Raw genomic sequence first — 26,308 nt, 5'->3', positions numbered from 1 at the left:
GCCTATTTCACCAACCCACCAAGTTACTGGGGTGGTCAGGAACACTCCAGGACCCCAATACCCTCTAAGTCTTTCACTTAAGAGAATTTCATCTCCTCCTGTAAGGGAGGCTCACCACACATATTCTGTGTCAGACTCTTCCAGACACCTGGTGTGTTTCTCCTGCAACTTTTCCAGTTCAGCAGATCAAGAAACAGTTTGCACGGTGGTTCAAACCTCATTGTCCCTGTCTTCTGCAGTTTCAGTTTTAACTGGTAGTCTTATGGGAATGGGTTTATGTTCATTATTATTGTCATGATTGAGCTCCCCTTCATTATTGTCATGGGATCATCAGGCCACAGTTTCAGGGCCAGCACAACATATTAGTTTATCGAGTTGATTAGCTGAGACTGATGACGGCACCTGGTTTAGTAAAAGATCTAATTTTTGCTGTAGCGGCTTCTCTCAAGTTTTGCCTGAGACTAATAACACTTTAAGTCCCAATTTTCTGGGTTTTAGTGTCCAGCATGTTGCCATTTTCTCTCAGCTTTCCCATTCAAAGGTTAATGATGTTTTCAACCCCTCATTTTCTGACTTCAAAGCAGTGTATTCTACATCTGCAGGGCTTTGAGGGAAAGGGGACTTTTTTGTTTCCTTCTGGTGCACATGATAAACAAGCCCCTAATACCACACAAGCAATACCTTTACCATCCTTAAACTTTTGTTCACCTCTACATGTTTCTACCCTCTTTACCACTTTATTCTCATCTGTACAGAATTTTTGGGGCCGTCCTGTTCCCGCTTGGGGCAGTGCACACTTTAATTGTTGCAGCAGCTTATCTGTGGCAATCCTGCCAACCACACCATTTTTTTCTATCGCATGAAGAGTGAGAGACATCCCTGTCTTGGTGGAGGAAGAGGAGTACAGCCCATCGACTGTCCCGTCTGGGCCTGCAGTCTTTCTCCCTGCTGCGTCTCTCTCTCAAGTGACTTGAGAAGAAGCAGAGCAAAAGTGCTCAGAGGACTAAAAAGCTCTGTCTCCTTCTCTCTGGGCACTTTTATACCCCAGACTTCTCTACTGCCTCCCCAGGGGTGATGTTTAACATGATTTGAGTGGAGAGTTGAGGAACATAGTCATATATTTTTAGCATGTACCTCTTTTTGGTCAGTATCATGTTGAGTGATGTCAAAGGGTTGTTAACTTTAATATCCACTCTATGGTTAATGAAACAATTATCTTGCTCCAGGCACCATGGCTTTGCTAAAACTGTTTGGAAGCTGTTTGCCTAGTTGATCCCATGATTTATAACCAAAACAGAACTGTCTTGCCTCCCCAAGGCTTCCTCCCTCGGCTGCTTCTCATACCTCCACCTCCCAGGTCTGCACAAGAGATAAGCAGGCACTGGCTTTGTGTGTTCTTTCCTCCAGATTTGAGGGGGATCCTGTGGTTCTGTGTACACCTCTCATCCTCTCCTCCTCAATCTCTTCCAGTAGATGATTATCAGAACATCACTGTCGTCCCTTTCTCCCGGTACTACCTCAACTGTCCCATTGAGTCCCACTATGCCACCTACAACTGGTACCACAACGACAGCCTCATCAAGACCTGCAACACCACCCACCCCCAGCAGGACTGCTTCCACTTCATCCAGAACGTCAGCCATGTCCACTACGGCCACTATGTCTGCATCTCAGAGGAGGACGGCTTCAAGCAGGCGCTGGTGAAGGAGCGCCTGGTCAACCATCTCCGGTTCATGTCTCAGAAGGGCCAGGCCACCATGACGCTTGCCTCTTGGCTGCAGCTGCTCCTGATGGTGATGTTGGTGGAGCTCTTCCACTGAACATAACAGGACCGTGTTCCCACCATGCCGGCTGCTGCCGCTCTTCCTGCACTCTCTGTCTGCTCCTGAGGCGAGATCTCTCTTCTTAGTCACTCCTTGGACATTAATCTTTGACTGTTCCAAAATGGGTCATGGGCAGCAACCCCTCCATCTTTGGCCTTGATGGAAGAGTCACAGTGAGGAAGATGCGACTGCAGGGCGAGCTGGCAGGCTGTGGGGCCAGGGAGGGAAGGGGGAGCCTGGCACACGAGGGACGTTCGCTGTACCAGCCTCTGCCCGTGCCGGCAGCCCTGTACTGGTTATCCTCCTGAGCCCGCACTGGGTGAGGACCTTCAGGGTACTTCTGCTGATGTGCATGCACTGATCCTCAGGGCAGGACGACTCCTCTCTTTGGGAACCTGCATGTGATGAAGAGGAGCCACCAGCCCTGGACCTTTCTAACTGGTTGATCTGTGCTTCCCTCCGAGTGGTGACTGATGCCTCTGAGTTTTTAGTGGCTAATGTCTTTTTGGGTTGGCAAGCAGCTGGAACACTCCCAGTGTCACATGTGAATCCCCTTCTGGTGTGGAGAGTTGGACTCTGGAAGGCACTTAGGGTTTGGGTTGGTTTGGGTTTTTTTTGCAGTTGGCTTTGTCATGGGAGGGAGATGAGGAAGTAGCACTGGAACCCTGCAAGGCAAAGGCAGGCACAAAGATAGCATTTTGCATGCAAAAGCCTTGGAAGATTACTAGATTTGGGGTGTGGAAGAGGACAGACTGAAGGGGACAGGGAGGGAAGGTGGAAGCAGAGCCCACACCAAACCTGGGAGACCCTGGAAAGAAGACTTAAACGCACAAATCCTCTGCAGGCAGCTAAGGGCATTTATCTGTGAGCAGCAGGCAGCCCCTGCTCCCAGCACCACTCCTGCAGGAGGGGCACCAGGCTTCCTCAGGGAAAGAGGCAACCGGCTGCTGATCTCAGGGCGATGCCGATGGGCTGAGGGGGCTGCGATTGTCCCTGCTGCCCACAGCAGATCTGCCTCTCTCCCTCGCAGCGAGGGGACAGGGGAGAAGCATGCTTTGCTTCCCTTGGGCTTTGAAGTCTCCCAGCGAGACTAAACTGTGAAAAATGGGATGCTCTCCCTGCTCCTGTGGGCAAGGGACGATCCCCCACCTTGTTGGACCCTTTCCCAGCCCACTCACTGGCTGAAACCCCCCAAGCCTCGGGCATCCTTTCTAATGCTTCCAATAACCTGTCACAGCAGCACAGCTCCTGCTTTGTGCCTGCTTAGAGACACTCAGGAGTGCCCGAGGGGTCTTTTTGTCAGGGGGGCTTCTTGTGACCACGGGCTATGGACAACAGGCCAGAGCTTCCTACTGCACTACATTTCCAAGATACCCCCTCAAATCTAGGATAGAGCTTCTTACATCCCTTCTCAAAGCACTTTAACTTTGTGAACTAACAAATACCTATTTATTATTGACTGTCAATGACTGTACTTGTATAATTTTATAATATTATAGAAAGTGGGTTCAAATTAGAGAAGAGGAAAAAACAAACAGCTACCAAAAAACCGAACCTTTCAGAGCTGTGACCAAAGTGAGAGTGTGACCGCTGAAATAAAGAATGGAAAAGAGCCAGTGAGGGCTGTGTTTCTCCCCAGGAGCCAAGGGATGCTGCTGGGATGGTGGTCGAGCTCTCCCCTGTGCCCAAGGATCCCCACTTCTTCTGCCACATGTCCCCTGCCTCTCTTCACCAGCAGCAGCCCCAGGCCACCCCTCCTGGCCTGGCCTTGCTCCTGCTTCAGGCTGGCACCCTCAGGAGTGAGAAGCTGGGCAAATTCACACTGGGAAAACCCAAAGGGGGTGTTAGGAGCGCTCGTGCAGCACCTGCTCCTCACCCTGCCCCTGACTCGCCAGGACAGGTCCCTGCCGGCATGGAGCCATCCCGGCACCCTTCTGCCCACGGCTGCCACGAACTGGGGCAGCACGGCCATGCCCCTGCGCTCCCATGGCTCTCATGTGGGCAACGGCTTAGAGGGACGAATGGATGGGCACACGGAACAGAGCGGGGCTCAGCCCGCAGCATGGAGAGAGGCTCAGCACAGGGAATGGTGCGGGCCCAGCCCTCAGCGCTCTTTGCTGCTTTGGGGGAAAAATTGAGCTGATGGTTGACAGCCAAAAGGGGAGAAAAAGACGAGACTTGGGATGGAGGGAAGCGGAGAATAGGGCTTTCAGCTATTAAAATGTGCCAACAAAAGCAGGAGAGGACAATACCTCCTCCTCTCTTTCATACCTTCAAAGCACCTTGGCACAAAGACAGCACCGGTCACAGAGCCCCACAGACCCCTTTTGTGGGGCTTTCAAAGGGTGGAAGCTTCATCACAACCTGTGTCTGACTGCCTTTGCTCTGTTCTTGGTGTTTGCTTCTGGGCCTGTTCCTGCAGGTAGCGTTGGGTATTGGCAGTTGGGTAGGAGCATCCCTGAACTCCAAACAGTTAGCACTAGCAAGCTTCTTTTGCAAAGCATTGGAGGTGATGAGGAAGCAGCCAGGGACACAGGAACAGCAGTGACAGGCACCCCTGGGACCTGTGCTAGAGAGCTTGACCCAGGATTTGCAACTCTCTGATCTTCAGGGGAGTGTTGGCAGCTGAAAGCAAAAGCCTCCCCTGCCTACTTTTTTTCTTAGCACTAGGTTTGGCAGAAAACTTCACGCTGATGCCGGCAGCATATGTGACAGTGGCATCTTGACGTAAAGTAGAAGTGAGCCCGAAAGGCAGGCGGGTTTCAGCGGAGCTAAAACAAGCAGTGTGATTTCTGGCAGCCCCCCACTCTGCAGCCGGAGGAGGTGGGGAGCTCGCCCAGGATGGGAAGGGAGAGAAACCCAGCACCAGGGCGCTATCACTTGAGTGCTGTATGCAAACACTGAGGTGTTGGCACTTCCAGTACCGTTTGCTGCCAAGCCTTGGACTACCAAATCTCTAAAAGCCCCTCGCTAAAACCCCAGACTCTGACGTGTTTCACAGTGCCCTAGGAAAAGGCAAGTGGGAGGGCTGGAGCAGCACACTGAGGCAATGCCAAAATCTCTGGAAGTGGATTGGAGGCTGTGGTTAGGGCTGTGCAAGGCATGAGGGTCTGGTAACACCACTTCTACTGCCCAACCTCTGTTTTCTCGCCCAAAAAGCAGGCTGAGAGCTTGAGACTGAGAGCTACAGCGACATCACCATGTCCCTGGGTAACATAGAAACCCCATGGACTTGCAAAGGGACTGCAGCAGCATCTCCTTCCCTAGCCCAGCCTTTGTGAGCAAGTCCCTGTCCTCACTCCCTGGGAACAGCCAGAACAAAATAGCAGAAGAAATGGTTACTGAAGTGTTCTATAGGCAGCTGGGAAAAGTCTTGAGATTGCTAGCTATCGTTCTCATGGGGAACTTCAGCTTTCTGGATATCTGCTGGAAATACAACACAGCAGAGAGGAAACGGTCCAGAAGGAAGATAACTTCCTGACACAGCTGGTGTGAAAGCCAACGAGGGAAGGCACCTTGCTGGACTTGGTATTTGTGAACAGAAAAGGACTTGTGGGAGATGTGATGGTTGGAGGCTGTCTTAGGTATAGTGATCATGAAATGATCAAGTTCCTCAGAGAAGCAAGGAGGGGGATCAGCAGAACAGCCACTTTACATTTCCAGAGGGCAGACTTTGACATGTTTAGGAAGTTGGTTGCCAATGTCCCTTGGGAGACAGTCCTGAAGGGCAAAGGAGTCCAGGAAGACTGGACATTCTTCAAGAAGGATATCTTAAAGGCGCAAGATCAAGCTGTGCCCATGTACAAGAAGATGAGCCGTCAGGGCAGAAGACCACCCTGGCTGAAAAGGGAGCTTCTGCTGGAACTCAGGAGGAAAAAGAGAATTTGTGACCTTTGGAAGAAGGGTCACACAGCTCAGGAGGACTATAGAGAGGCTCTCAGGTTATGCAGGGAGACCAATGGCATCCTGGCCTGTGTCAGCAATAGCGTGGCCAGCAGGACCAGGGCAGTAATTCTCCCCTGTACTGGTGAGGCGGCAGCTCGGGTGCTGTGTTCAGTGTTGGGGCCCTCACTACAAGAAGGACATTGAGGTGCTGGAGTGTGTCCAGAGACAGGTAACGAAGCTGGTGAAGGGTCTGGAGCACAAGTCTGATGGGGAGCAGCTGAGGGAGCTGGGATTGTTCAGCCTGGAGAAGAGGAGGCTGAGGGGAGACATGATCACTCTCTGCAACTGCCTGACAGGAGGTCCCCATCGCTGCAGATACTGCAAAGCTGTGTAGCTGAGGTGCTGAGGGACATGGGTTAGTGGTGACTGTGGCAGTGTGAGGTGAGTGGTTGGACTCATTGAGCTTAAAGGTCTTTTTCCAAGCAAAACAATTCTACGACTCTGTGAAAGATGGAGCCTTTTGCTGAATTTCCTGAGAAAAGCCGCAGAGACTGGGCTGCATTTCCCCAGCCACTGGCTGTTTCCTATAAATACAATGAGGCACAAGCTGTGGGCAAACACATACACCGTGGTTTATTGTGAGTTTGAGGGGTGCTGGAGCGAAAAGCTGTGTGTATGGGGAGGGGAAAGTCGAGATGTCATCATCCTCAGCCTGACTATGGCCACATTGTTTGAGTTATTCTGGGAGCCGTGTCTGGATGGGAGCGGGCAGCACAGGAAGGTCAGGTACTACAGTGGCTTTGTGGGCTTCCTCCGGAACAGGTGGAGCTGGGGCCGGCCACATGCTTGAAACAAAAGCCTCGAGGGGTTTGTTTCCCAGCACCTTTCTGGGGCCTCTTTCAGTCTCCAGCCTCACTGGTGGCCTTGGAAGCTGCACTAGGAGGAGGGTTTGCCAGGCAGGACAATAGACCCAGGAAATCCTGTCTCCATCTAAATCAGGTGCAAGGGGTGGTGCCAAGGCCCCCAGTAGCTGTCTGCATGCTGCATGCCAGACTCCCAAGGTATGCACTGAGTATTGGCTCCTCTGAGATGTTGTCTCCAACCATAGCATCGCCTGAGCAGCTTTTCCTGATGGAATAGGGGGTACAAAGCAAGCCCAGAAGACCTGGCTGGAGCCTGGAATCTGGATGCCTCAATGACCACCTCTGCTGTCACAAGAACTGGGATCTCAGGGAGGGAGAGGTGCTGCCACATCATTACAGCACCTTCTATCCTGCCCATCCCTTGAAGAAGACCAGCCTGAGCCCTCTTTCCCCAGATTTCTTATCTTGGGCTCAGAGCTTCCAGCACATGCTGCCCTTCCCAGCCATGTCAGAGCCAGGATTGGGGCTGGCACTGGCCCAGGAGCACTCCCACATGTTGTCACCCAGGCCAGCTCTCCCAGGGCTGCCCTGCCCATCCTGCCCACCCTGTCTGGTGCAGCCACCTCCTCTGGGACAGGCAGGTAAAACAGAGCCACAAACTGAGCTCACGTGTTTGGATCAAGTGCCTGAAACCGTCCCACCCACCTGCCTTGCTCCCAGCTGTTGTCACCTCTTTCTTCATCTAACTTATTTTACCTTGTGGCAGCTCTGTTTGCAGAGGATGTTTCTGCCCTGCAGCTGTTTTACCCTTTTCCCCCAGGATCTCAGGGTTTAACCAGCCTGGAGCAGGTGTCTGTCTGTGGCTCTGGGCTCCTTTTTCCCATGGTCCACGTTAGGGCACGGGGGATATGGTGTGGATGATGCCAGGTCACCAAGGCAAGTGGGAAATGAAGCCACTTACTGGAAATGAGATGACCCAGGAGGTGTTGGAGGAAGTTAAACATGGGAGAAACCAGAGTGCCTTCCTCCCACGTGGCCGTCCTCTTTTTCTCCCTTGCAGCTGCAGACACAAATGCTTTTTCCCCTCCAGCCCCGAGTTTCCACCCTGAGATCTCCAAGGGGTGATCGTGGCCAACACACACATCCCATCAGGGTGAGATGCCCTGTCCCAGCTCAATGGAAACCCTGAAGACCAGGTGGTAGCCTGCCAGTCCTTAGGCAATACATTAGTAAGAGAAGATTCAGTTTAATGGAGCAGGACGATAAACACAAACTAGAGTTGTCCCTGTTTCAGATGAAAGTTTGTCCTGGCTGGGTCCCTCCTCCCAAGGAGCTGCTTAGGGTGCCCCTGGCAGCTCCATGAGCATCATCAGGCACTCTGTCCTGAGTGCCTTGGGAATGCTGCACAATATGGGCCGGCTCATCCCCTCCTTTCTGCTTCCATAGAAAACTCTGCAGCAAGAACTGCTTGATCATGGCTGTGGTGTTGAAAGCTTTCTCTTTTTGAACACAATATTATAAGAGTGAGTTTTTCTGCCTCCCCTCCAGTTCCAAACTGAATCACAGGGGGTTTCTGGGCAGGAGTTTCACTACTGAAATTTCTCCAACCACCTGCTTGTGGGCAGGAGCTGAAAGCTTGCAATGAATGGATTTGCTCATGCTGCGAGCAGGGGAGACCCCAGGATGAAATCATTGAAGAAAAGAAGAAGATATGTTGGAAAATGCCTGAAGAATACCGTCCTTCCCAAGAGATGGGTGCAAGCAGCGGGGAGCCAAGCAGCATGGGGCCATGAATGGATGCAGGCAGTGTTTTTAAGGAATGAAAGCAATGTAGTCATCTCCAGGCCCTATTTCCAGCCACCTATCTGCTCTGCTCTCCAGTGAAAGGATACAACCCCTTTATTCCCTCCCACCCCCCAAGCAGATCCGCTTCCAGCATCACCCTGGCTGAAATAAACCCCATCCAGGCTGGTTCCCATCAGCTCTGGTGTGGCAGAGGTGAAGAAAGGATGAGCTGCTCCACTAAAACACTTTCCCTCTGTTAAATCACTGCAGCCTTGGCATTCCCAGCCACGGGTGCCTGAGGGATGAGGTCAAAGAGGAGGATTTTTTCTGAGGACGTGGATTGGGGTCTTGCTGGGGCTGCAGCGCTGCCTCAGAGAGGTTTCCTGCCGCTGAACAGAAGGCTGAGGGCTTTCTCAGCAGCCTCTCAGAGGTGTGATTTACCCAGGGGAAGGTGTGAAGGGGCTGAGCAGTTAGTCACCCTGCTCACTTGGGAGGTGATACACACTAGGAAAGCCCCATGGGTGGAAAGCGAGAGCCTGACACTCAGAGCTGCCATGTCTCAGGAGAAGGAAACTCTGCTGGAGGGGACCTTCTGTGTCCCCAGCATGGATGGCATTGAGGAGAAACCCACTGCGGAGGGGGAGAGGCTCTCTGTTTCAGCTGATCCAAAAATAGCAGGGGATCCGCTACAGTCATATGGGCTTTGTGGGTGAGCTGTGCCTGCGGTGGTGGGGGAAACGCTTCCACCCACCCACTTGCCGCCTGCTTTGCTCGTCAGAGACGAGGCCATCAGCAAAAGCAGTGGGAGCTCTGTCCCCGCTGTCATCTCTGCTGGCTGGGGTGCTGCTGTGGGTTTCCTACCCCCCTCGCTTTCCATCAGAGCCCCCCGTTCTTCGTCAGAGCCCCTCAACCGCTCATGTTCCTGTACCCACCACCGCAGCCGGTGGTTTCCTCTGCAGATCTCATACTCAGGGGCTGGCAGGAAGGGAAAAAATCATGTTTCCTTTGTGGTGTCAATACCGTTGGGGAGGTGCCATTAACATGTGGAGACCTCTTGGGGTGGGGGGCATGGAGGGTGGAGGACATGGCTCACGGAGGCTGTGTTGGCACCTCAGGGAGCTGTGGAGGATAGGCACAGGGTGATAGAGCCCGTACGCTGGGTCCCCACACTTCAGGGAGATGGTGGAAAGACGCAGGACAGAGTTAACACTGAGTGTGACGGATGGTTGCCAACTCTTGCACTGGAGCAGGTGGTCAACAGGAGCACCCATCCCTGCATGAGGGCAGACCTCAGCTGTGTGGCCGCGTTCCCTTCCATGTCCCTTGGGCCCAGGCCTGGGTTTTTACATGCTCCAAAGTGGCCAAACTGCTGCAGGCTGATCCTGTTCCCACAATGGGAGGGAATGCAGTGAGTCCCACCCAGGACAGTGACAGTGCAGGGATGAAGAGCAGGGGGTGGCACTGTGTCACTGGGGTGTGGGGCAGCCCTGGAGCACACACTCACCCGGCGGGTCCTCAACCAGGGTGGGTTTTTTCACGCAGATGGTGGCAGCTGGGACAAGCGACAGCTGGGCTGGGACGGGAGGAGGCAGACCCTGTGCCCTGGGAAGGTACAAGGAGCATGGGACGGGAAATGACGGGCCAGGTGCTTTGGGAGGGGACAGGGAGCGGGGGACCGGAGGGGCCAGAGCCGGTGCCCCGCCAGGTTTCGTGCCGCGGCCGGCGCCGGGGCCCAGCGGCGCGGACGGGCCGTGCGCGCCCCCCGGTGTCTGCCGCCGCTCTCGCAGCCGCCACCGGCCGCCTCCGCTTCCCGGGGAAAAGGAAACGCGAAGGAAGGTTTAAAAGCAGAAGCAGCCAAGTAGAGCCCTCCTTGGCCGCCCCCTCCCGCAGGCCTTCGGGGCCGTGCAGTGTTGTCCCCCAAGGGCCCTCAGATCACCCTGAGACCCGCCTGGCGTCCTTTTCTCCAGGGGCACCCCAGAGGTCCTCAAGATCACCTCCAGGAATGCACCAGAGATGCCCCAGAAAGACCCACAGATTCCCCTCCCTATTAACTCTCCCACAGCCTGCTGATGACTGGTCATGGGTGGGTGCTACTGGGGCTGGGGACAAGGGAATGTGTCTGCCACCGTGCTTGGGGTGAGAGCCTTTGTCCATGACACCTCAAAAAGCCTCTCCCTCCTGGCTGAGGGGGTGTTTGGAGTTCCTGCACTGACCGGCAGACGATGCTCTGGGGCAGCAGAGCCCAGGAATGGGGGGCCTGTGACCCCCAGAACCTGTGTGCTGGAGAGGGAGCAGACAGCTCTGGCAATAGCCAGGCAGTGCCCAAGGCCGTCCCCTCCAGACCCAGCGGGCCTGAGTTTTATTAACTCTAACTCACACTGTTTTATCCCTGGATCATTGTTATCATTTATTTTGCCAGACAAAACAGTTCTCCCCTTGGCAGCTGTGGGTTTTTTTTTCATTTTTGGTGATTGGAAACAGCACCTGCTTTTCCTGGGGGGGGGCATGGGCTGCCTGCCAGCATCACCCCTTGTCACCCCACACTGTCCAGGACCTGCACATCACCTGGCAAACCCTTCTGCCTACCCCATGCCCCATCTCCCTTCCATACCAGCATGAAACACCCCCGAGCCTGTCCCTGTCCCTGGGGCAGCCGTGACTCATCAGGGGGCGGGCAAGAGCCTGTCTCCTTGAACGAGGCCAGGGGATAAAAGCGAAGGCCATCCTCGCCTCCCTCTCCCTCTGCCTGCCCCCATGCTGGCCAGGGCTGTGCCCAAGCTGAGTGCCTTGCGGGGATGCCCGCTCGCCCGTACCGGGGGCTGCCGCCGGCTTGGAGGGGCTGCCACCCCCATCACACCAGCCCCTCGGCCCTTCAACCAGCTGCCCGGTGACTGGCGGGCCGGCTGGCTCAACCTCTACCGCTTCTGGCAGGAGGGCGGCTTGCAAAACGTCCACCACATCATGGCTCGCAAGTTCCAGCAGTTTGGGCCCATTTACAGGTGAGGCAGCGTCTGGCCACCTCCTCCTCTGCTCCCCACCTCAGGGCTGCTGCTGCTGCTCCTGGTCCCGCTCTGGCTGGGAGGAACAGGGGCTGAGCTGCTGAAGCAGCTTGGTGAGGGGCAACAGGGGAGATCTGCCAGTACCCTGTGGATGTGGGATGTCGGGAGGAGGGGCCGTCGCGGCTGGAGATGGGCTCTGCCCCCAACTCATGTGCTCTGAAGGTCTGGAAATGACAACCTCAGGGGATGGGGGGGGCATGTCCAGCACTCCTGGTGGTGCCTGCCTGAGCCCTCAGGGCTTGATTCTGATGCTGAGCTGCTGCATCCCATGCGATGGGGCCTGATTCTGGTGCTGAGCTGCTGCATCCCACGGGATGGAGCCTGCAGGCATGATTTTTAGAGGGGGAAGGTGGTTGATTTAGGGATGCTGGGGGAAGGTGGTTGAGCTGGGGAGATGAGGGGCTGTGGCAGGGGCATGGAGCGGGCATTGGGGTGTAGGGCTTACACCTCCTCCGCACCCTGGCAGGGAGAAGCTGGGTGTCTATGAGAGTGTGAACATCATCAGCCCACGGGACACGGCCACCTTGTTCCAGGCGGAGGGGACGCTGCCGGAGCGCTTCAGCGTGCCACCCTGGGTGGCTTATCGTGACTATCGCAACAAGCCCTATGGTGTACTCCTCAAGTGAGTTGGGGGGATGGCGGGACCCCTCAGAATGGGACTCCCCTTCCTGCCACGATAGGCCTGGCAGACAGGGCGATGGGAAGCTGGAGCAGCAGGAGGGTGATGGGGAGCTGGACTTTGGGGGGATGGCAGCCTCAGGGGGATGGATGGGGACATACACCTCTGACTCCCCACCTGGGTGTCCCACAGGACCGGGGAGGCTTGGCGCTCGGACCGCCTGATGCTGAACAAGGAGGTGCTGTCGCCGCAGGTGGTGGAGGGATTCGTGCCCCTGCTGAGTGAGGTCGGGGAGGACTTTGTCCGACGGGCACAAGCCCAGGTGAAGAAGAGCGGTCGCGAGCGCTGGACGGCCGACTTCACCCATGAGCTCTTCCGCTTCGCCCTGGAGTGTGAGTACCAGGGGCAAGACCTGTCCCCCCTTCCCAAAACACCCAGAGGTGGGAAAACAAGCTTCTGCCCCAAAGCTGTAGGATCTGGAGGGATGTCCCCTCTCAACAAGAAGAGAACTCAACACTGTTCATAAACACAGTTTCATCATTTGCTTGTCATCAACTGATCACCAACCCTACCCAACAAGGCATATCTTCATGGCCCCGTGGTGCTCGGAGCAAGCAGGAGGCCAAGCCGGGTCCCCATAGCCATGGAATGGCTGATGTTGGCCACGAGAGGGTTTGGGGGACAGGGACGGGGACCCCCCTGGCTGAGTGCCCTGATGGTTGTTGCTTGCAGCCGTGTGCCACGTGCTGTACGGGGAGCGGCTGGGGCTGCTGCAGGATTTCGTGGACCCCGACGCGCAGCACTTCATCGATGCCGTGACGCTGATGTTCCACACCACATCACCCATGCTCTACCTGCCGCCCACCCTCCTCCGCCTCCTCAACGTCAAGACGTGGCGGGACCATGTCCAGGCCTGGGATGCCATCTTCTCCCAGGGTGAGTACTCTGCTGCCTGTACCTCCCTCTGTCACTCGAGGCCCCTTTGAGGACTTGGCTCCACAGTGCAGCCTCATTTCACCATCATGGAGTCCTTCTCTGGGTCCAAACACCCAGCACAGGGCCACCAAGGACACAAAGCCTTTCCACATTTGGAGCTTGTGGAATGGAGCAATGGGGGCAACCATCCAGGAGCGATGAAGGGTGAATGATGAGCATCACATTGAGGGAGGCAGATCTCTCAGAGGGCCCGGTGGCATCAGAGAGCTTTGAGCACCTGAGACAACCCTCCTGCAGGGTTTTCCCCTTGGGGCCACCCAGCCCCATGCCCACTCAGCCACTAGTGAGTCCTGCAGCAGGGACTGCAGTCCTGAGCCTCTGCAGGGGTAGCTCCCATGGAAAAGCCACCAGCATGGAGCAGCTGATGCTTTCCTTCTCCACCACATCCCTGAGGAAGGAAGGTCATGCCATGCCCCTGTGTCTCCCTCAGCGGACAAATGCATACAGAACGTCTACCGGGACCTGCGGCTGCAGCGCAAAAGCACCAAGGAGTACATGGGCATCCTCTGCAGCCTCATCATGCAGGACAAACTGCCCTTGGATGACATCAAGGCCAGTGTCACCGAGATGATGGCAGGCGGGGTGGACACGGTAAGGAGCGGGCAGGGGTTTAGGGCAGAGAGAAGGTCCTGGCGGGTGCTGAGCCCGCTCCCCTGTCCCACTCCAGACCTCCATGACGCTGCAGTGGGCCATGTTCGAGCTGGCACGGTCCCCGGGGGTCCAGGAGCAGCTGCGGGCAGAGGTCCTGGCTGCCAAGCAGGAGGCAGCGGGGGACAGGGTGAAGATGCTGAAAGCCATTCGGCTGCTTAAAGCTGCCATCAAGGAGACGCTCAGGTGAGGAGGAGCCCCCACTGGAATACACTCCCAGCCCCTTCCCTCCCCCAGGCCGCTGGCACTGCTGGGATGTCATGCATTGAGGTGGGAAATGGGCAGGCCAAGCTGTCCCCAAGATCAGGTGTGTGGGACCTGTCCCCCACAGGCTGCACCCTGTGGCAGTGACCCTGCAGAGGTACACCACCCAAGAAGTCATCCTCCAGGACTACTGCATCCCCCCCAAGGTACGTACAGCCCCCAGTGCCCTCCTCACCCCTACCTGCTTTGTACAGGCCTCTGGGTGGGGGTGGGACGTGGAGCACTTGTGGGTGACACAGGGGGAGCAGCCATGGGGCTCATCTGGGGCTGGATCCTATCCCTGCACCCCCTTTGAGCATCATCGGGAAGCCCAGACCCACAGGGCTGCTCCTCCTCTGCAGACGCTGGTGCAGGTGGCTCTCTACGCCATGGGCCGGGATCCTGAGCTCTTCCCCAAGCCAGAGCAGTTCAGCCCCCAGCGCTGGCTGGCAGATGGCCCCAAGTACTTCAAGGGGCTGGGCTTTGGTTTCGGGCCCCGACAGTGCCTGGGGCGCCGGATCGCGGAGCTGGAGATGCAGCTCTTCCTCATGCACGTGAGCATCGCTGGGGCTGCCGGGGACGGGGCCCTGCAAGGGCCTGGGGAGGTGGTATGTGGGTGTGGGTACCTCCAACATTTTCCATCCTTTCCTTTCTCCTCCATCCCAGATCCTGGAAAACTTCAAGATCGAAACCATGAGAGCAGTGGAAGTGGGGACCAGATTTGATCTCATCCTGATCCCGGACAAACCCATCTACCTGACCTTACGGCCGCTTGAGTCCCAGGTGTGAGGAGCCTGATCCCAAGCGGCTTTGGGGCCCATCCCCGACAGCCCTGCAGCACTTTCAGCTCCTCGCAGTCAGACTCTGGCCCTGGGGATGGGATTTGGGGACGCTCATGGCCACAGCCTTGGCTGGGTGCATCCCTGCCTTCACTCCAGCCCGCTCAAGGCTGAGCTTACGCCACGGGGGAGATAAACTGGAGCAACCCCCACCCTGTTCTCCCCCTTAACCACCGAGGGAGTGCATAGTTCAGGGGGTGGGTGGGTGCTGCTGCACCCCTCTCACTGCTCTGGCGTCCCTCTGGACCACACTGGTGACCATGGTCGTGCTCCTCCAGCACCCTCCAGTGTTCTGCTTTGCCTCTGATTTACTCTGTCATTTTATCATACAAAAAAGCATTGACTCCTTTTTGCCAGTGTCGGGTTTCTCTGTTTCTCTTGCTGGGCATAGTCTAGGACAAGGGGGGCAGAGGCTGAGGTCTTCTGAGGGGGGCCATTCGCATCACTGGCAGCTTCTGGTGGGAAACAGGAAAGGGTCTCAGGAAGCTGTAAATCCATCCCCACTCCTCACTCTCCTTGGGGGCACTGGCTGTGGAGGAGAGGGCTGTGATAAGCAGGTCTGGGGTTGGGGGATTGGCGTATATGTTGACCCTAGGGGGCATGCTGGTGCAGGTCCTGTGGCCCTAGAGACCACTCCCAACCTTGCCCAGGGTCTTGCAGGGAAGGTGAGGCAAATCCCACCTGATGTGAGAGTGGGCATGGAGACTCCCACATCTATCCCCCCTCTGACAGCTGCTTGGGTGCAGAGAGGTAGCTCTGAGCTCCCTTCCTTGCCTCTTCCTTGTAGACACCAGCTGCCAGCCCTCACATGGGATGACACTGCTCCCTCTGGGCACTCACCAAGGTGTGGGGGAAGCCGTACTCCCTCTCCAGCAGATGAGTGCCGAGCTCCTGCTTCTCCCGTCCCCATCTCCTTGCTGCCTCCTCCAGCTGGGACAGACCCAAACCAGGCTGTCTCTCCCCAAGGCATTGGAGCCAGAGGTGCTCCCCACCACAGCCCGACACCACCACCCAGTGAGGGGCAAGATGGTGATGCTCACCTGTCTCTCCAGCACCTGCCCACGGGCTTGTGCCTCTTCCAGCCTGGCCAACAAAGACAGCTTCTCCATGCCCCCCAAAACACCCTGAAGGCCACAAGATGAGCAGGAGCAGGGCAAGGCAAGGCCATATTAATCCCCACTTCCCACCCCCTCCTACAAGGGTGGCTATAGCTCCACAGAGCCAGAGATGCTACCTAGGAGATGCCCCTGATGTGTCTGGCTACCCTCTGGAATTGCTTTTCTGGGATGCCATAGCTCTGCCCCCCATCCCAGCCCTGTGTCCCCCTCCCCAGTCTCACCATCAAGGCTGAGGGTCGTGGGGTGATAGGGGGCAGGTGATGGGGGGCTCTGGCCAGCTCCTCCTGCAGCCGGCGGTTCTCAGCCAGCAGCACAGTGTGCACTTCCCTGGAGAGGGCTTCGCCTGTGGGATGTGGTGAGTGGGCACTGGGACATGTCCTCTACCTGCCCCATGCAGAGATGGGGTCTGGGAGCAAGCCTTCACCTCTCCCACCCTCAGGGATGGGTGCTGGAAGGCTCAGGATCTTCTCTGATCCCCTACTGCAGCCCATCCCATGGTGTGATCCCACAGAAGGAGATGGCCACCAGCAGATCCCAGTAGCTGTCTGTGGGTCCCTGCCTGAGAGTCCCCGTGCCCACTTGCACTCACCCGCTGGCTTCTCAGGGCTCCTGCCCTCCCTGGTGAGCTTCTCCTGCAGCACCCGCTCCATCACCTCCATCACCTGCAGGAGAGAGCAGAGCCATCCCAGTGTCATCAGCTTCATGTGGGGCTGTGGTGACCACCACCATCTCCTCAGCCACCGCTATCCTGGGACCATGGGATGGGACAGAGGGTCCAGTCTGCTCCACGGAGCCTCATGCCCAACAATCTGTTCTTCTCACCCCAACCTTGTGTACCCCAACTCACCTTCTCCTGCTGCCGCACTGTCTCCTCCAAGCCCTTCATCTTGGCCACCTTCTCCTGGCACTTCCTCAGTGTGGTTTGCTGCTGCTGGTGGGCATGCTGGAGCAGCACCAAGTCTTTCTCTCGGTCATTTTTCTTGGGGGGAAGAAGGGGAAAAGCCCCAGGGCTGAGCCCCAAGCCTGAGACCATCACCCGTGGGGCTGGGAGAGCCTCATGGTGGGATCCTGGGGCTCTCAGGCACTTTCTTGGCTATGAGGATACTCTCCCTGTTGCCCTGCTCCACTCCTACCCCCGCTCCACCCCTGAGGCAGCCCCTGCCCGCTCCTGCTGGCATCCATACCCGGATCAGCTCATTCTGCAGCTGCTGGACACGGTCCTTCAGTCTCCTCATCTCCGCCGTGCTGGCCACCAGCTCACGCTTGAGGGTGGCTGCAAAGCCCATGCCAGGTCCTCGTCACCTGGCCAGGGGATGGTGCGAGCCCCTCTGCTGTGCCAGGGAGAGGAGTCCCCCTATTTCCACCTCCCCCTTCCCCATCACGCACCGAGCCTGTCCAGCAGCTCCTCCCGGGTCATGACGTCCAGGTTGGTGTCAGCAAGCAGAGAGTGGCCCAGCTCCTCCCTCGAGGCCAGGCTGTGGCGCAAGCGTCCGTTCTCCACCTCGAGGCTGGTGACACGCTGGCGCAGGGACAGCAGGTCCCCAGCCATCCTCTTCAGCGCCAGGTGGTACCTGCTCACCTCCTGCCAGCCCAGAGCAGAGCTGATGGCACCCCGCTGCTACACTGGGCTTTCCACAGCACCAAGAGTTTGGCTGAGGACATTTGTCCTGAGGGTCAGACCCACCATGGAGGAGCTAAGAAACGTCCACTTTTTCTCCTTCTCTTGCAACCATGCATCCTTCTTTCCCCAACTCATCCTTCTCTAACCACAAATCCTTCTCTTATCTATCCATTTATTCTCCTCCATCCACCCTTCTCTTCTCCAACCATCTATCCTTCCTTCCTGTTCCTCCAAATCTTCCCCCCTCCACCCATCCACCTCTCTCTCCACCCAACAGACCCCACCTTGCATTTCTCCATCTCTTCCTATCACCCCCTGGGGGGAGAAACATCTCTCCCAAGGATGTGGAGAGAAGTGCTGTTGGAGCTTCAAGCTCTGAGCCTTACAAGTCTTTAAAAGAAAGGAGGTGGTGAAGAATAACAGCAGGATGAATGTTTTACAGACATGAGCCTGGGAGGTTTTTAGCACCCATGTGGCTGGAGAACACCTTGCGAGGTAGTGCTCGCAAGCACTCCCTGAGGGTTTGTGTCTTCTCAAGCTGACTCTCCTGAATCCCTCCCTGCCATGCTGGGCTGTGGAAAGGATCCTGACAGTGGGGATCTTGGCCAGAGGGAGCCACGTGCCTCCAGTTCCCCTGGCCCCTGCTCCCAGCCTTGGGGGCGGCCTTTGCCAGAGGCCCGTGGGGGACGGCAGGGCATGAGGAGGGGGTGCAACAGCATCATATGGCCTTGGGAAAGGGGGAAGGGAGGGGCAGATGGACACAGAGGCTCTGCTCCTTCCTTCTGAGAGTTGTTTCATCCACGACTCAGTTCATGCCTGAGATAAAGCCCATTCCAGCCAAACTCAAGGGCTGCCCATCCCAGACTTTCACTCCCTGACAGTGTAGAGCTGACAACAGCCTGGCTTCAGTCCCCACAGGAGCCAGCACCCCCCTCAGAGACACTGCTGCCCTCCCCAGTGCCCCCAGTGCCACTGGATCCTCCTGGCTCCCCAGCACTCACTGATTCCTGGTGGTCCTTGATGATCTCCTGGGACCTGTGGACCAGAGGAGCAGGAGGGCAACCTTGGCCAAGGAAACATCAGCAAAGCCTTGGCCGAGGAACCCTCTGTAGGAAAACAGTAGTCTGATTGCTGTGCTGGGAGAGGCAAGTGCTCTGGGAAGGGTGGGAGCCTGGAGGAGATGAGGAGGAAGATCAACAGCAGTGGGGCAAGAGGAGAAAGTGGTGGGGAAAATATAGGAAGAACAGAGGAAACCACTCCAAGGAGGATGAGAAGATGGAGCCAAGAGCAGGCTACTGAACTAGTGTGACCTCTGTACCTCTGCTCCCCTGCCAGTGCTCCTGTCCTGCGTGGACAGGAGGGCTTTCTGGGCATGACACCGGCCACAGCATCAGCTGCCAGGAGGGACACATCATCTTGATGGAGCTGTCAGGAGACACCAGAGACAAGAGTGAGGGTGAGGAGCAGGCTAGGGAAAGAACTCCAAGAGAAGCAGCAAGCTCCTTCAGTCATTTCCCCAAAGCTGGGAGCAGCTCTCCTGGAGCAACACAATTCTGCCTTCTTTGCTTTGGGGTCAGGATCCAGCCCTGCCCCCAAAACCTCTAATATCGATGGCCGCGATGCTTCAAGCATCCCCTTTTGGGGCTTGAAGGCAGCATGGTGTGACCACAGGGCTGGAAGACCTCCTGAGGACGGAGACGCTTAGAAACGCCCGACTTTGCGCATCGTCTCGCAGCTGGACCATCCAGCCGCGGGAGGAGATTTGACTGCGACCAGAAGCAGTCCCAACTGAGTCACCTGTAACCTCTGGGTGACACCAGCAACAGGGTGACGTCCCCGTCCCCCCCCGCCGCCCCCCGGCACTCACAGTGGAGGAGAAGGGTCTGTAGTGCAGCATCACGCCCGCTGCGGGCGGGTTGCCGCGTCCTGCCCGCCGCAAACCGGCAGCCCCGCGGCTCGGCCACCCCCGGGCAAACGCCCGGCCCCGCGCCGCCGCCCGACCTGCCGGCCGATGGGCTTACGGCCATGCCAGGGGCCTGCAGCAGGAGGAAAAACTGTTTTGCCCAAGCCCTTTCTGCTGGCAAAGGGATTTATGCGGCGTGGAGGCTCCCGGCAGCCGGCGGCTGTTGCTACAACACCGCTCTTGGCAACTCCTCCTCGCGGCAGCTCCGCGCCCGGCCGCACACAGACGGCTGCGGGCGGAGACAAGCAGCTGGCCCTGCGGCTCCTTGCCTCGGGAACCCTCATCTTTAGCAGCCCTTCGATCAGCGCACGTCCCCCGTCCGCTGCCGAAGCCGTGGGTGCCGGGCAGGCAGCGGCCGCCCGCAGCGCCGCCCGTCCGCACGCATCCCTTTGGCACAGCCGCCCCTGGCTGCACCAGCCCTCCCTCCCCGGCCCGGTTTCGGCCGCCGGTGCCTTGTCTCCCGCTCCCAGCAGCGTCGAGCCGAGGCGGTGTCTCGGTGGCAGCCGCCGCCGGGTCCTGGCGCGGCAGGGTGGCTTTGGCGGTGACAGCACCTAATTTCCACGCCTCGGATGCGGGCGTGCGGACGCTCTCCCCACACCAGCACGCTCCCCTGATGTCTCAAACGCTCACTTAACTTCTGAGGACCCACGTCTTGGAGATGCCGGTTGGCATCGGGCTTCAGCTCTGTCTTGGAGTTGTTTGGGCTTGAACCCTCCCAAAGAATAATTCACGGAACAAACCTCACTGTTATCCCGAGATTGACTGTACAGCATTTCAGAGGCAGAGCTGCTCTGCCCCAGCCGGTCCCACAGTCCCGTGCCCTTCTGGGCACCCGCAGAGGCTCTCGCACCCGCACCCGCTGTGGCACACTGCATCTGCCTCTCCTGCTGTTAGGAAACAAAGAGGCGGGTGTAAGTCGATGGATGCCCTCTCTACTTCGTCCCGTGCCATCAGTTTTTTCATCAAAGAGCCGGCGGGAAGCATGCAATTATCTGCTTCATCAATAATGCAGGGCTGCTCTTGGCTCACCCAGTCAGCTCCTTTCCTTGCTTTTGCCGGGGGGTGCCGTCTTCACCCATAGCTTTTCTCAGCTCAGACACCTGCAGTGTCAGAGGCTGCAAAGCCAACCCCAGCCTTCAGTCCCAGCCCAACTCTCCTCAGACACCCACCAGCCCCTACTTCTGCCGCGCTCCCGCTCCTGGCAGGCAGCATCCCCGCAGTGCTGCCTCCAGAGACTGGGGCAGAGTTAAGGGTATTTCAACACATTTTCCTCTCCTGCCTCCCCCACCCGGAGAGAGCTGTGCCTCCCTTTCCACAGGGGTCTGGGATGAAAGGCCAGGACTGCACATCTGAAATCGTGGAAGCTTTGAAACTCCTGGCACTCGCTGTTTATTTTTTAATTATTCCCCACCACCACCATTTCCAAGCCTCTGAAGCTTCCCCTGCCTTTAGAGCCTTTCATCTGCCCCAACCAGCTGACTCCCTCCTCCTCATGTTTGCTTAGCCCAAGTTTTTTCTTATTTACTTAGCAAATTGCTCAGCAATGCTTTGATGTATCCGATTAGCTTCGACTGCTGGAATCAATTCATCTCTAGATGGAGCAGCACGGAGCACAGCGAGGAAGGGGGGCTAGCAATAAACCTCCACGGGAGGTAGGAAGGCCCAAAAGTGGCCAAAAATAGGGTGTGTCAGAGAATTCTGCACCTACATGGCATGGCCTGAGCCTGTATCTGGCCAGGGAGCACCGGTGCCCCCCAGAGAGGGGCTGAGGATGGGCCGGCTTGTTTCATTTGTGAGCATGGAGGCATTTGAGTCCCTGGCAGCAAACCAGACTCTTCTGCAACACAATCTCCCTCCAGCTGAACAAATAACACGTCCCTGGATGAGTATTAAGCCCAATTCCTTAATTGTTATGAAGATGGGATAAGCTCAGATTTACATATCTGAGAGAAAAAAAAATTGCTGCAGACGCTTAGGAGATCAGAGGGAAAAAAATACCATTTCCCCCTCTTTTGTGCAACAAAAGGCTCACAAAATCATCAGGAGACAGTGACGTCTTCATTTGCTTCTTCCATTGCCCCCAGCAACCTCAGCCAACACCTTGGGACATGGACACCAAAGGAGGCCTGGGGGGATGTCAGGTCCCTGATGTCTCCAGCTCCTCCCTGAGGACGTGCTGGTACCCAAATCCCTCCTCAGCACAACAACTGGGCAGATGTGGGGCAAACGTTTGGGGTTTTCCCCCTCTACTTCCAAAATCAATGCATTTTCCTGGGAAACTTCAACCTCCTCCAGGGATTTTCAAGTGTCCCAGGGAAAATCTGGAGATTTTCAAGAAGGCCAATGGCATCCTGGGATGCATCAAGAAGAGTGTGTCCAGTATGTTGAGGGAGGTTCTCCTCCCCCTTTACTCTGCCCTGGTAAGTCCTGTGTCCAGTTCTGGGCTGCCCAGCTCAAGAGGGACAGGGAAGTGCTGGAGAGAGTCCAGCACAGGGCCACCAAGATGATCAGGGAACTGGAACATCTTTCATAAGAGGAAAGGCTGCAGGAACTGGGGCTGTTTAGTCTGGAGAAGAGGAAACTGAGGGAAGGTCTCATTAATATTTACAAATATCTAAAGGGTGGGTGTCAGGAGGTTGGGACATCCCTTTTTTGATGGTATCTAGCAACAGGACAAGGAGTAATGGGATGAAGCTGGAACACATAAAGTTCCATTTAAACATAAGGAAAAACTATTTCACTGTGAGGGTGAGGGAGCCCTGGCACAGGCTGCCCAGGGGAGTTGTGGAGTCTCCTTCCTTGGAGGTCTTCAAGACCCGCCTGGACATGTTCCTGTGCGACCTGATCTAGGTGAACCTGCTTCTGCAGGGGGGTTGGACTAGATGATCTCTAAAGGTCCTTTCCAACCCCTACCATTCTATGATTCTATGATTTGCAGCCAAGCCAGTCCCCACACACCTTGGCAGGAGGCACCAGCAGATGAAAAGCAGCAAATGAGCACAGTTTTATCTGATTGAACCAAGGCTGAACTCCCTTCCCACGCATGGGGGCTGCGGGGGGGCGGGAGGGGCATGCTGGAGGGGGTGGTGTATTAGCCAAAGCATTATAATTCAATTTAAGAGTTAATTGGATTGCATTGAAAAGCACTTAATCTGAGGCGAGTTCGATTTAATAGAGACACCACATCTCCTGCTCCCTTCCTAAGCAGGATGATGATTTTAGGGCAGGCGATTACCATCGCTATGCGGCTCCGGGCCCAGCTGCCGGCTGCTGATAGCGTGTTGTACAAGGAAATAAAAGCCTCTGGATTACACTGGGTAACTCGGGGAGGCGCGATGCTTGGTGTGGAGACGGCTGCTCCTCGGGCTCCCGCCTGCCTGCCTGCTTTTGCAAGATAAGACTCAAGAAAGCTGTGGTGCCACCACAGCAGGGACTGTGATGCCTCTGTGAGTCACTGCTGGTTTGTTTTGCTCAAAGAAAAAGAAAAGGAAAACAAAAAAAGAAAAAGAAAAAAGAAAAAAAGAATGGGCATCTAGGAAGGGGTGGGATAAGTGTTCAGAGCAAACTCTGACTGGGTCAGCTTCTGGCTCCTGAAAAACTGTTATTTTCCCCCCATCCCGCTGCAACTTGTGGGAGGTGTGGGGACAGTCAGAGTGAGGTTCCCAGGTGATGTTCCCAAGGGATGTCCTGCTGCTCACAGTGACAAGGGAGAAAGGGAGGAAGAGGAGGTCAGCAGAGCCTTCCAGGATGGCTTTTTCCTCCCAGTATGGGTCAGAGCATCCTCCAGTGCTGCTGCTAAAACTGAGGCCAGACCTAAGAAAAGCCCCCTTCTGAGATCAACTACTGAGAGAAACGGGTTGCAACTGTTATCCTGTGTTCCCACTGAGTCTTTGCAGGATTTTTTTTCCTCCTAGGAAAACATCCTCATCTGTGTTTTAGGTTAAACACACTTCCAGCAGCTGGGATGTGAAGAAGTGGGAAATACCACACACATACATAAACCTCAGTACCAATCAATGGGAGACTTGGCAGCTCCTCAGGCAGTCTGTTTTCCAGCCTTTTAAAATCCATGCATGAGACCTGAGTTGAACAACCTTCTCTAGCCTCACATTTTTTAAAGTGTCCTGAAAGCATTTCCATCCCCTAGCTTAAGCAGTTGCAGAGAGATAAACCCCGAGCAGCCCTGTCCCTGCCAGCGACTCACTCTTGGCCTGGCAGGAGGGTTGTTGCTGGTGCAGTGGCCGTCCAGTTTCACATTTGCCTATATATTGCCTCCATGTGCTGATAAAGTTCCCCTTCATTTAATTAGGGAGCATAAATCCATCAACACCCTGAGGCACTGCACTGAGAGCACCCAGTACTGTGCAGCACCCGCTGCCCTGAGCACCCACCTCCCTGAGCAGCTTCCCCCGGCCATCAGGCCCCGTCCTGTAGGAATCTACACCAGGAAAGGCTGAGAAGTCGCTAATTGAGGATGGATGAGCCCTTCTGTGCTGTGTTCCTTGAGAGCTTAGTGGTGCTGCTGGGGCTGGGTCAAGCAGGACATATGAGGGTGCAGATGTGCACATCCCTGAGCGCACAAACAATGGTATTTTGGAGTCAGTTTTCTCTTTTTCCTCTGCTCTGGCTCACTGCTGGGGTCCCTGGTCCATACCACTGCGTGCTCACCCAACAGAGACTGGATCACCAAAAAGCCCTTCATGACATTTAGCTGTGGCACTCAAGCAGTTTGCAAACCCCCAACTCACTCCCAGCCTCTCCCATCCCCTCACCATTGCATCCCTGCTCCTTCAGCACCCTCTGTCCCCTCTGCAAAACCCACATCCCTCTGTTATTCCAATCCTCCCATCCTACTCTGCTCCATCTTGCTCCTAAGATAATGGCATTTCCAGCTGCTTTGACACTCCTCCAGCACAGCCAGGCTGGAAGCAGGGACCAGGGGATACTGCAGCCAGATTTGGGGTTGTTGGGATGCTTCTGCCATACTCTAAATTCCTTCAAGATTTTCGTGGATGAGGGTCATCCCATCCATGTCCTGGTGTCATGTGGTGGGGGCATACTGGGGAACCTGCCCTCAGCACAGCATCTTCCTGCACAGGGATCATCATCACCGGGGTGAAAAACTAGTTAAATGAAAGGGGCAGCACATTGCTGTGTCCTTAAGCTCCTTGAGAAGTAAAACGGGCATAAATATAATCTGGGGTCACATTAGCTGATATATTTGGCCTCTTCCATTAAATGGCTTAATCCTGCACAAGGGGCATGCTGGGCAAACTCACCCAGCCGCAATGCACTGGGCCCAGTGCTCGTGGGTGCTGGGTGGCCCATGTGTGGCCACATCCCTGGCAACCGAACCGAGCCTCTCCTGGGGACAGCACAGAGCGCGGCATCCTCATCCCAACCTCGTGCCTGCTCCCGCTGCATCTCAGCCTCTCCTGGCCCTGGCGAAGCTGGGAGAAGCCCTCTGGGAGCGGGGACCTTGGGGGGGGGGGGGGGGGGGGGGGGTGGCGGCAGGTCGGCGTGGCTGGCGCTAGATGGGGCTGCAGCCTTCTCCCTCGCAGCATCCTCAGCTACGGCAGCATCCTCAGCCCTGGCAGCATCCTCAGCCCTGGCAGCACCCTCGGCCCAGGCGGCGTCCTCAACCCCTTGCGTCACCGTCACTCCCTGCAGCACCTCTCCCCTTGCAGCAACATCAACCTTCACATCCCCCTCTCCCTTCACGTCCCTCTCTCCCTTTGCTGCACCCTCTCCCCTTGCAGCATCCTCATCCTTTGCATCCCCCTCTCCCCTTGCAGCACCTTCTCACCAAGCACCATCCACTTACAGCACCCTTATCCTTCACTCTCCCTCACAGCACCCTCACAGCAGCTTCTCCCTTTACACCACCATTGTCCCTTGTAGCATTTTCACCCCTTGCACTACCCTGTCTCCTTGCACCATCCTTTTCCCTTACTGTACCCTCATCCTTTTCATCTCTCCTCATATCATGTCTGCCCTCACATCTCCCTCTCCCCTCACATCTCTCTCTCCTTTCACAGCACCCTCTCCTTTCTTGTCCTCCTGTCCTTTTGCATTCCTCTCACCCTTCACACCCTGATCTCCCCTTGCCAGAGGGCCTCCTTTGCAGGCACTAACCCCGAGTCACTGCTGGGCTTGGCAGTGCCATGCCATGCTTGAGTCCCCTCCTAGCTCAGGGACCCCATCTGCCCCGGAGGTCACCTGACAGCTGGAACTGGGTCCAGAAACGGGACTCCAATGCTGTTGGCAAGCAAGAAATCCTTCCTCCATCACTGCTGCCTGTTGTACCACAGCATGGAGTGTTTTGAGGAGACAATCTGCACATGTAGTGTGAGGAACAAAATGCCACCAAGGAGAAAAAAAATGACATTTACTACTCACAGCCCTGTGAGAGGCCCCTTGCCTTGTAAAACCCTCAGTGTCAACAGGTCAGGGAAATACGGGTGATGGGAGCAGGGAAAGCAAGGCTTGAAGGAGCAGCAAATGTTTGAAGAGGATGGAGAAAACGCCCAACTAATCGTTAAGTGCTGCTTGTAAATTATTCATTGACTGGTAAGAGAGGTGCAAATCTATGCAGGGAGAGGGCCGGAGGGTAAGGAAACACACTCAGGCTGAGCCCAGAGAAAACCTCATCCTGCAATCAGAAAGCTGGAACTGCAGAGATCAACCTCCAACCCTGGTAAGGCCAAAGGGGAGAGTTATGTCCCACACAGTACTGCACAGAGGCTTTTCTGCCTCTTTGAGACCAGGGCAGGGGAGGGATTACCCCCATCTCTAATAATATTCCTCATTGTTTTGTTTTCCTCACCCTCAACCCCCAACTTTTTA

At 56.1% G+C, this 26,308-nt stretch overlaps 3 protein-coding genes across 4 annotated transcripts in view; 2 read left to right on the top strand and 1 right to left on the bottom strand.

Annotated features, from left to right (window-relative positions):
• Positions 1-3,439, top strand: part of SEMA7A (semaphorin 7A (John Milton Hagen blood group)) — a 28,685-nt gene extending 25,246 nt beyond the window's left edge. The window contains exon 14 of one of the 2 annotated variants that reach the window (XM_061999932.1): positions 1,474-3,439. In XM_061999932.1, the coding sequence (XP_061855916.1) occupies positions 1,474-1,820 (347 nt within the window). In that variant the 3' untranslated portion in view covers positions 1,821-3,439. Of the gene's footprint in view, positions 1-1,470 lie in introns of both variants that reach the window. The other variant, XM_010205672.2, reaches the window with a different exon arrangement.
• Positions 3,440-11,110: 7,671 nt separating this feature from the next.
• Positions 11,111-15,101, top strand: LOC104559398 (cholesterol side-chain cleavage enzyme, mitochondrial). Its single transcript, XM_062000111.1, has 9 exons — positions 11,111-11,355; positions 11,882-12,037; positions 12,227-12,426; positions 12,767-12,970; positions 13,461-13,621; positions 13,698-13,864; positions 14,010-14,088; positions 14,284-14,475; positions 14,588-15,101. The coding sequence occupies exons 1-9, from the start codon at positions 11,111-11,113 to the stop codon at positions 14,708-14,710; spliced, it is 1,527 nt and encodes a 508-aa protein (XP_061856095.1). The 3' UTR covers positions 14,711-15,101.
• Positions 14,523-26,308, bottom strand: part of CCDC33 (coiled-coil domain containing 33) — a 33,479-nt gene continuing 21,693 nt past the window's right edge. Inside the window, exons 12-21 of the mRNA XM_062000421.1 lie at positions 18,818-18,924; positions 18,501-18,534; positions 17,265-17,460; positions 17,063-17,151; positions 16,726-16,857; positions 16,468-16,540; positions 16,100-16,221; positions 15,801-15,884; positions 15,601-15,690; positions 14,523-15,215 (exon numbers count right to left, since the gene is read on the bottom strand). Of these exons, the coding sequence (XP_061856405.1) occupies positions 15,153-15,215; positions 15,601-15,690; positions 15,801-15,884; positions 16,100-16,221; positions 16,468-16,540; positions 16,726-16,857; positions 17,063-17,151; positions 17,265-17,460; positions 18,501-18,534; positions 18,818-18,924 (990 nt within the window). The 3' untranslated portion in view covers positions 14,523-15,152. The remainder of the gene's footprint in view (positions 15,216-15,600; positions 15,691-15,800; positions 15,885-16,099; positions 16,222-16,467; positions 16,541-16,725; positions 16,858-17,062; positions 17,152-17,264; positions 17,461-18,500; positions 18,535-18,817; positions 18,925-26,308) is intronic.

The sequence above is a fragment of the Colius striatus genome, chromosome 7 (assembly GCF_028858725.1).
Source record: "Colius striatus isolate bColStr4 chromosome 7, bColStr4.1.hap1, whole genome shotgun sequence".
Taxonomy (NCBI): Eukaryota; Metazoa; Chordata; class Aves; order Coliiformes; family Coliidae; genus Colius; species Colius striatus.
Note: the sequence above shows the minus strand (reverse complement) of the source record. Positions and strands in the feature narration are given on the sequence as shown.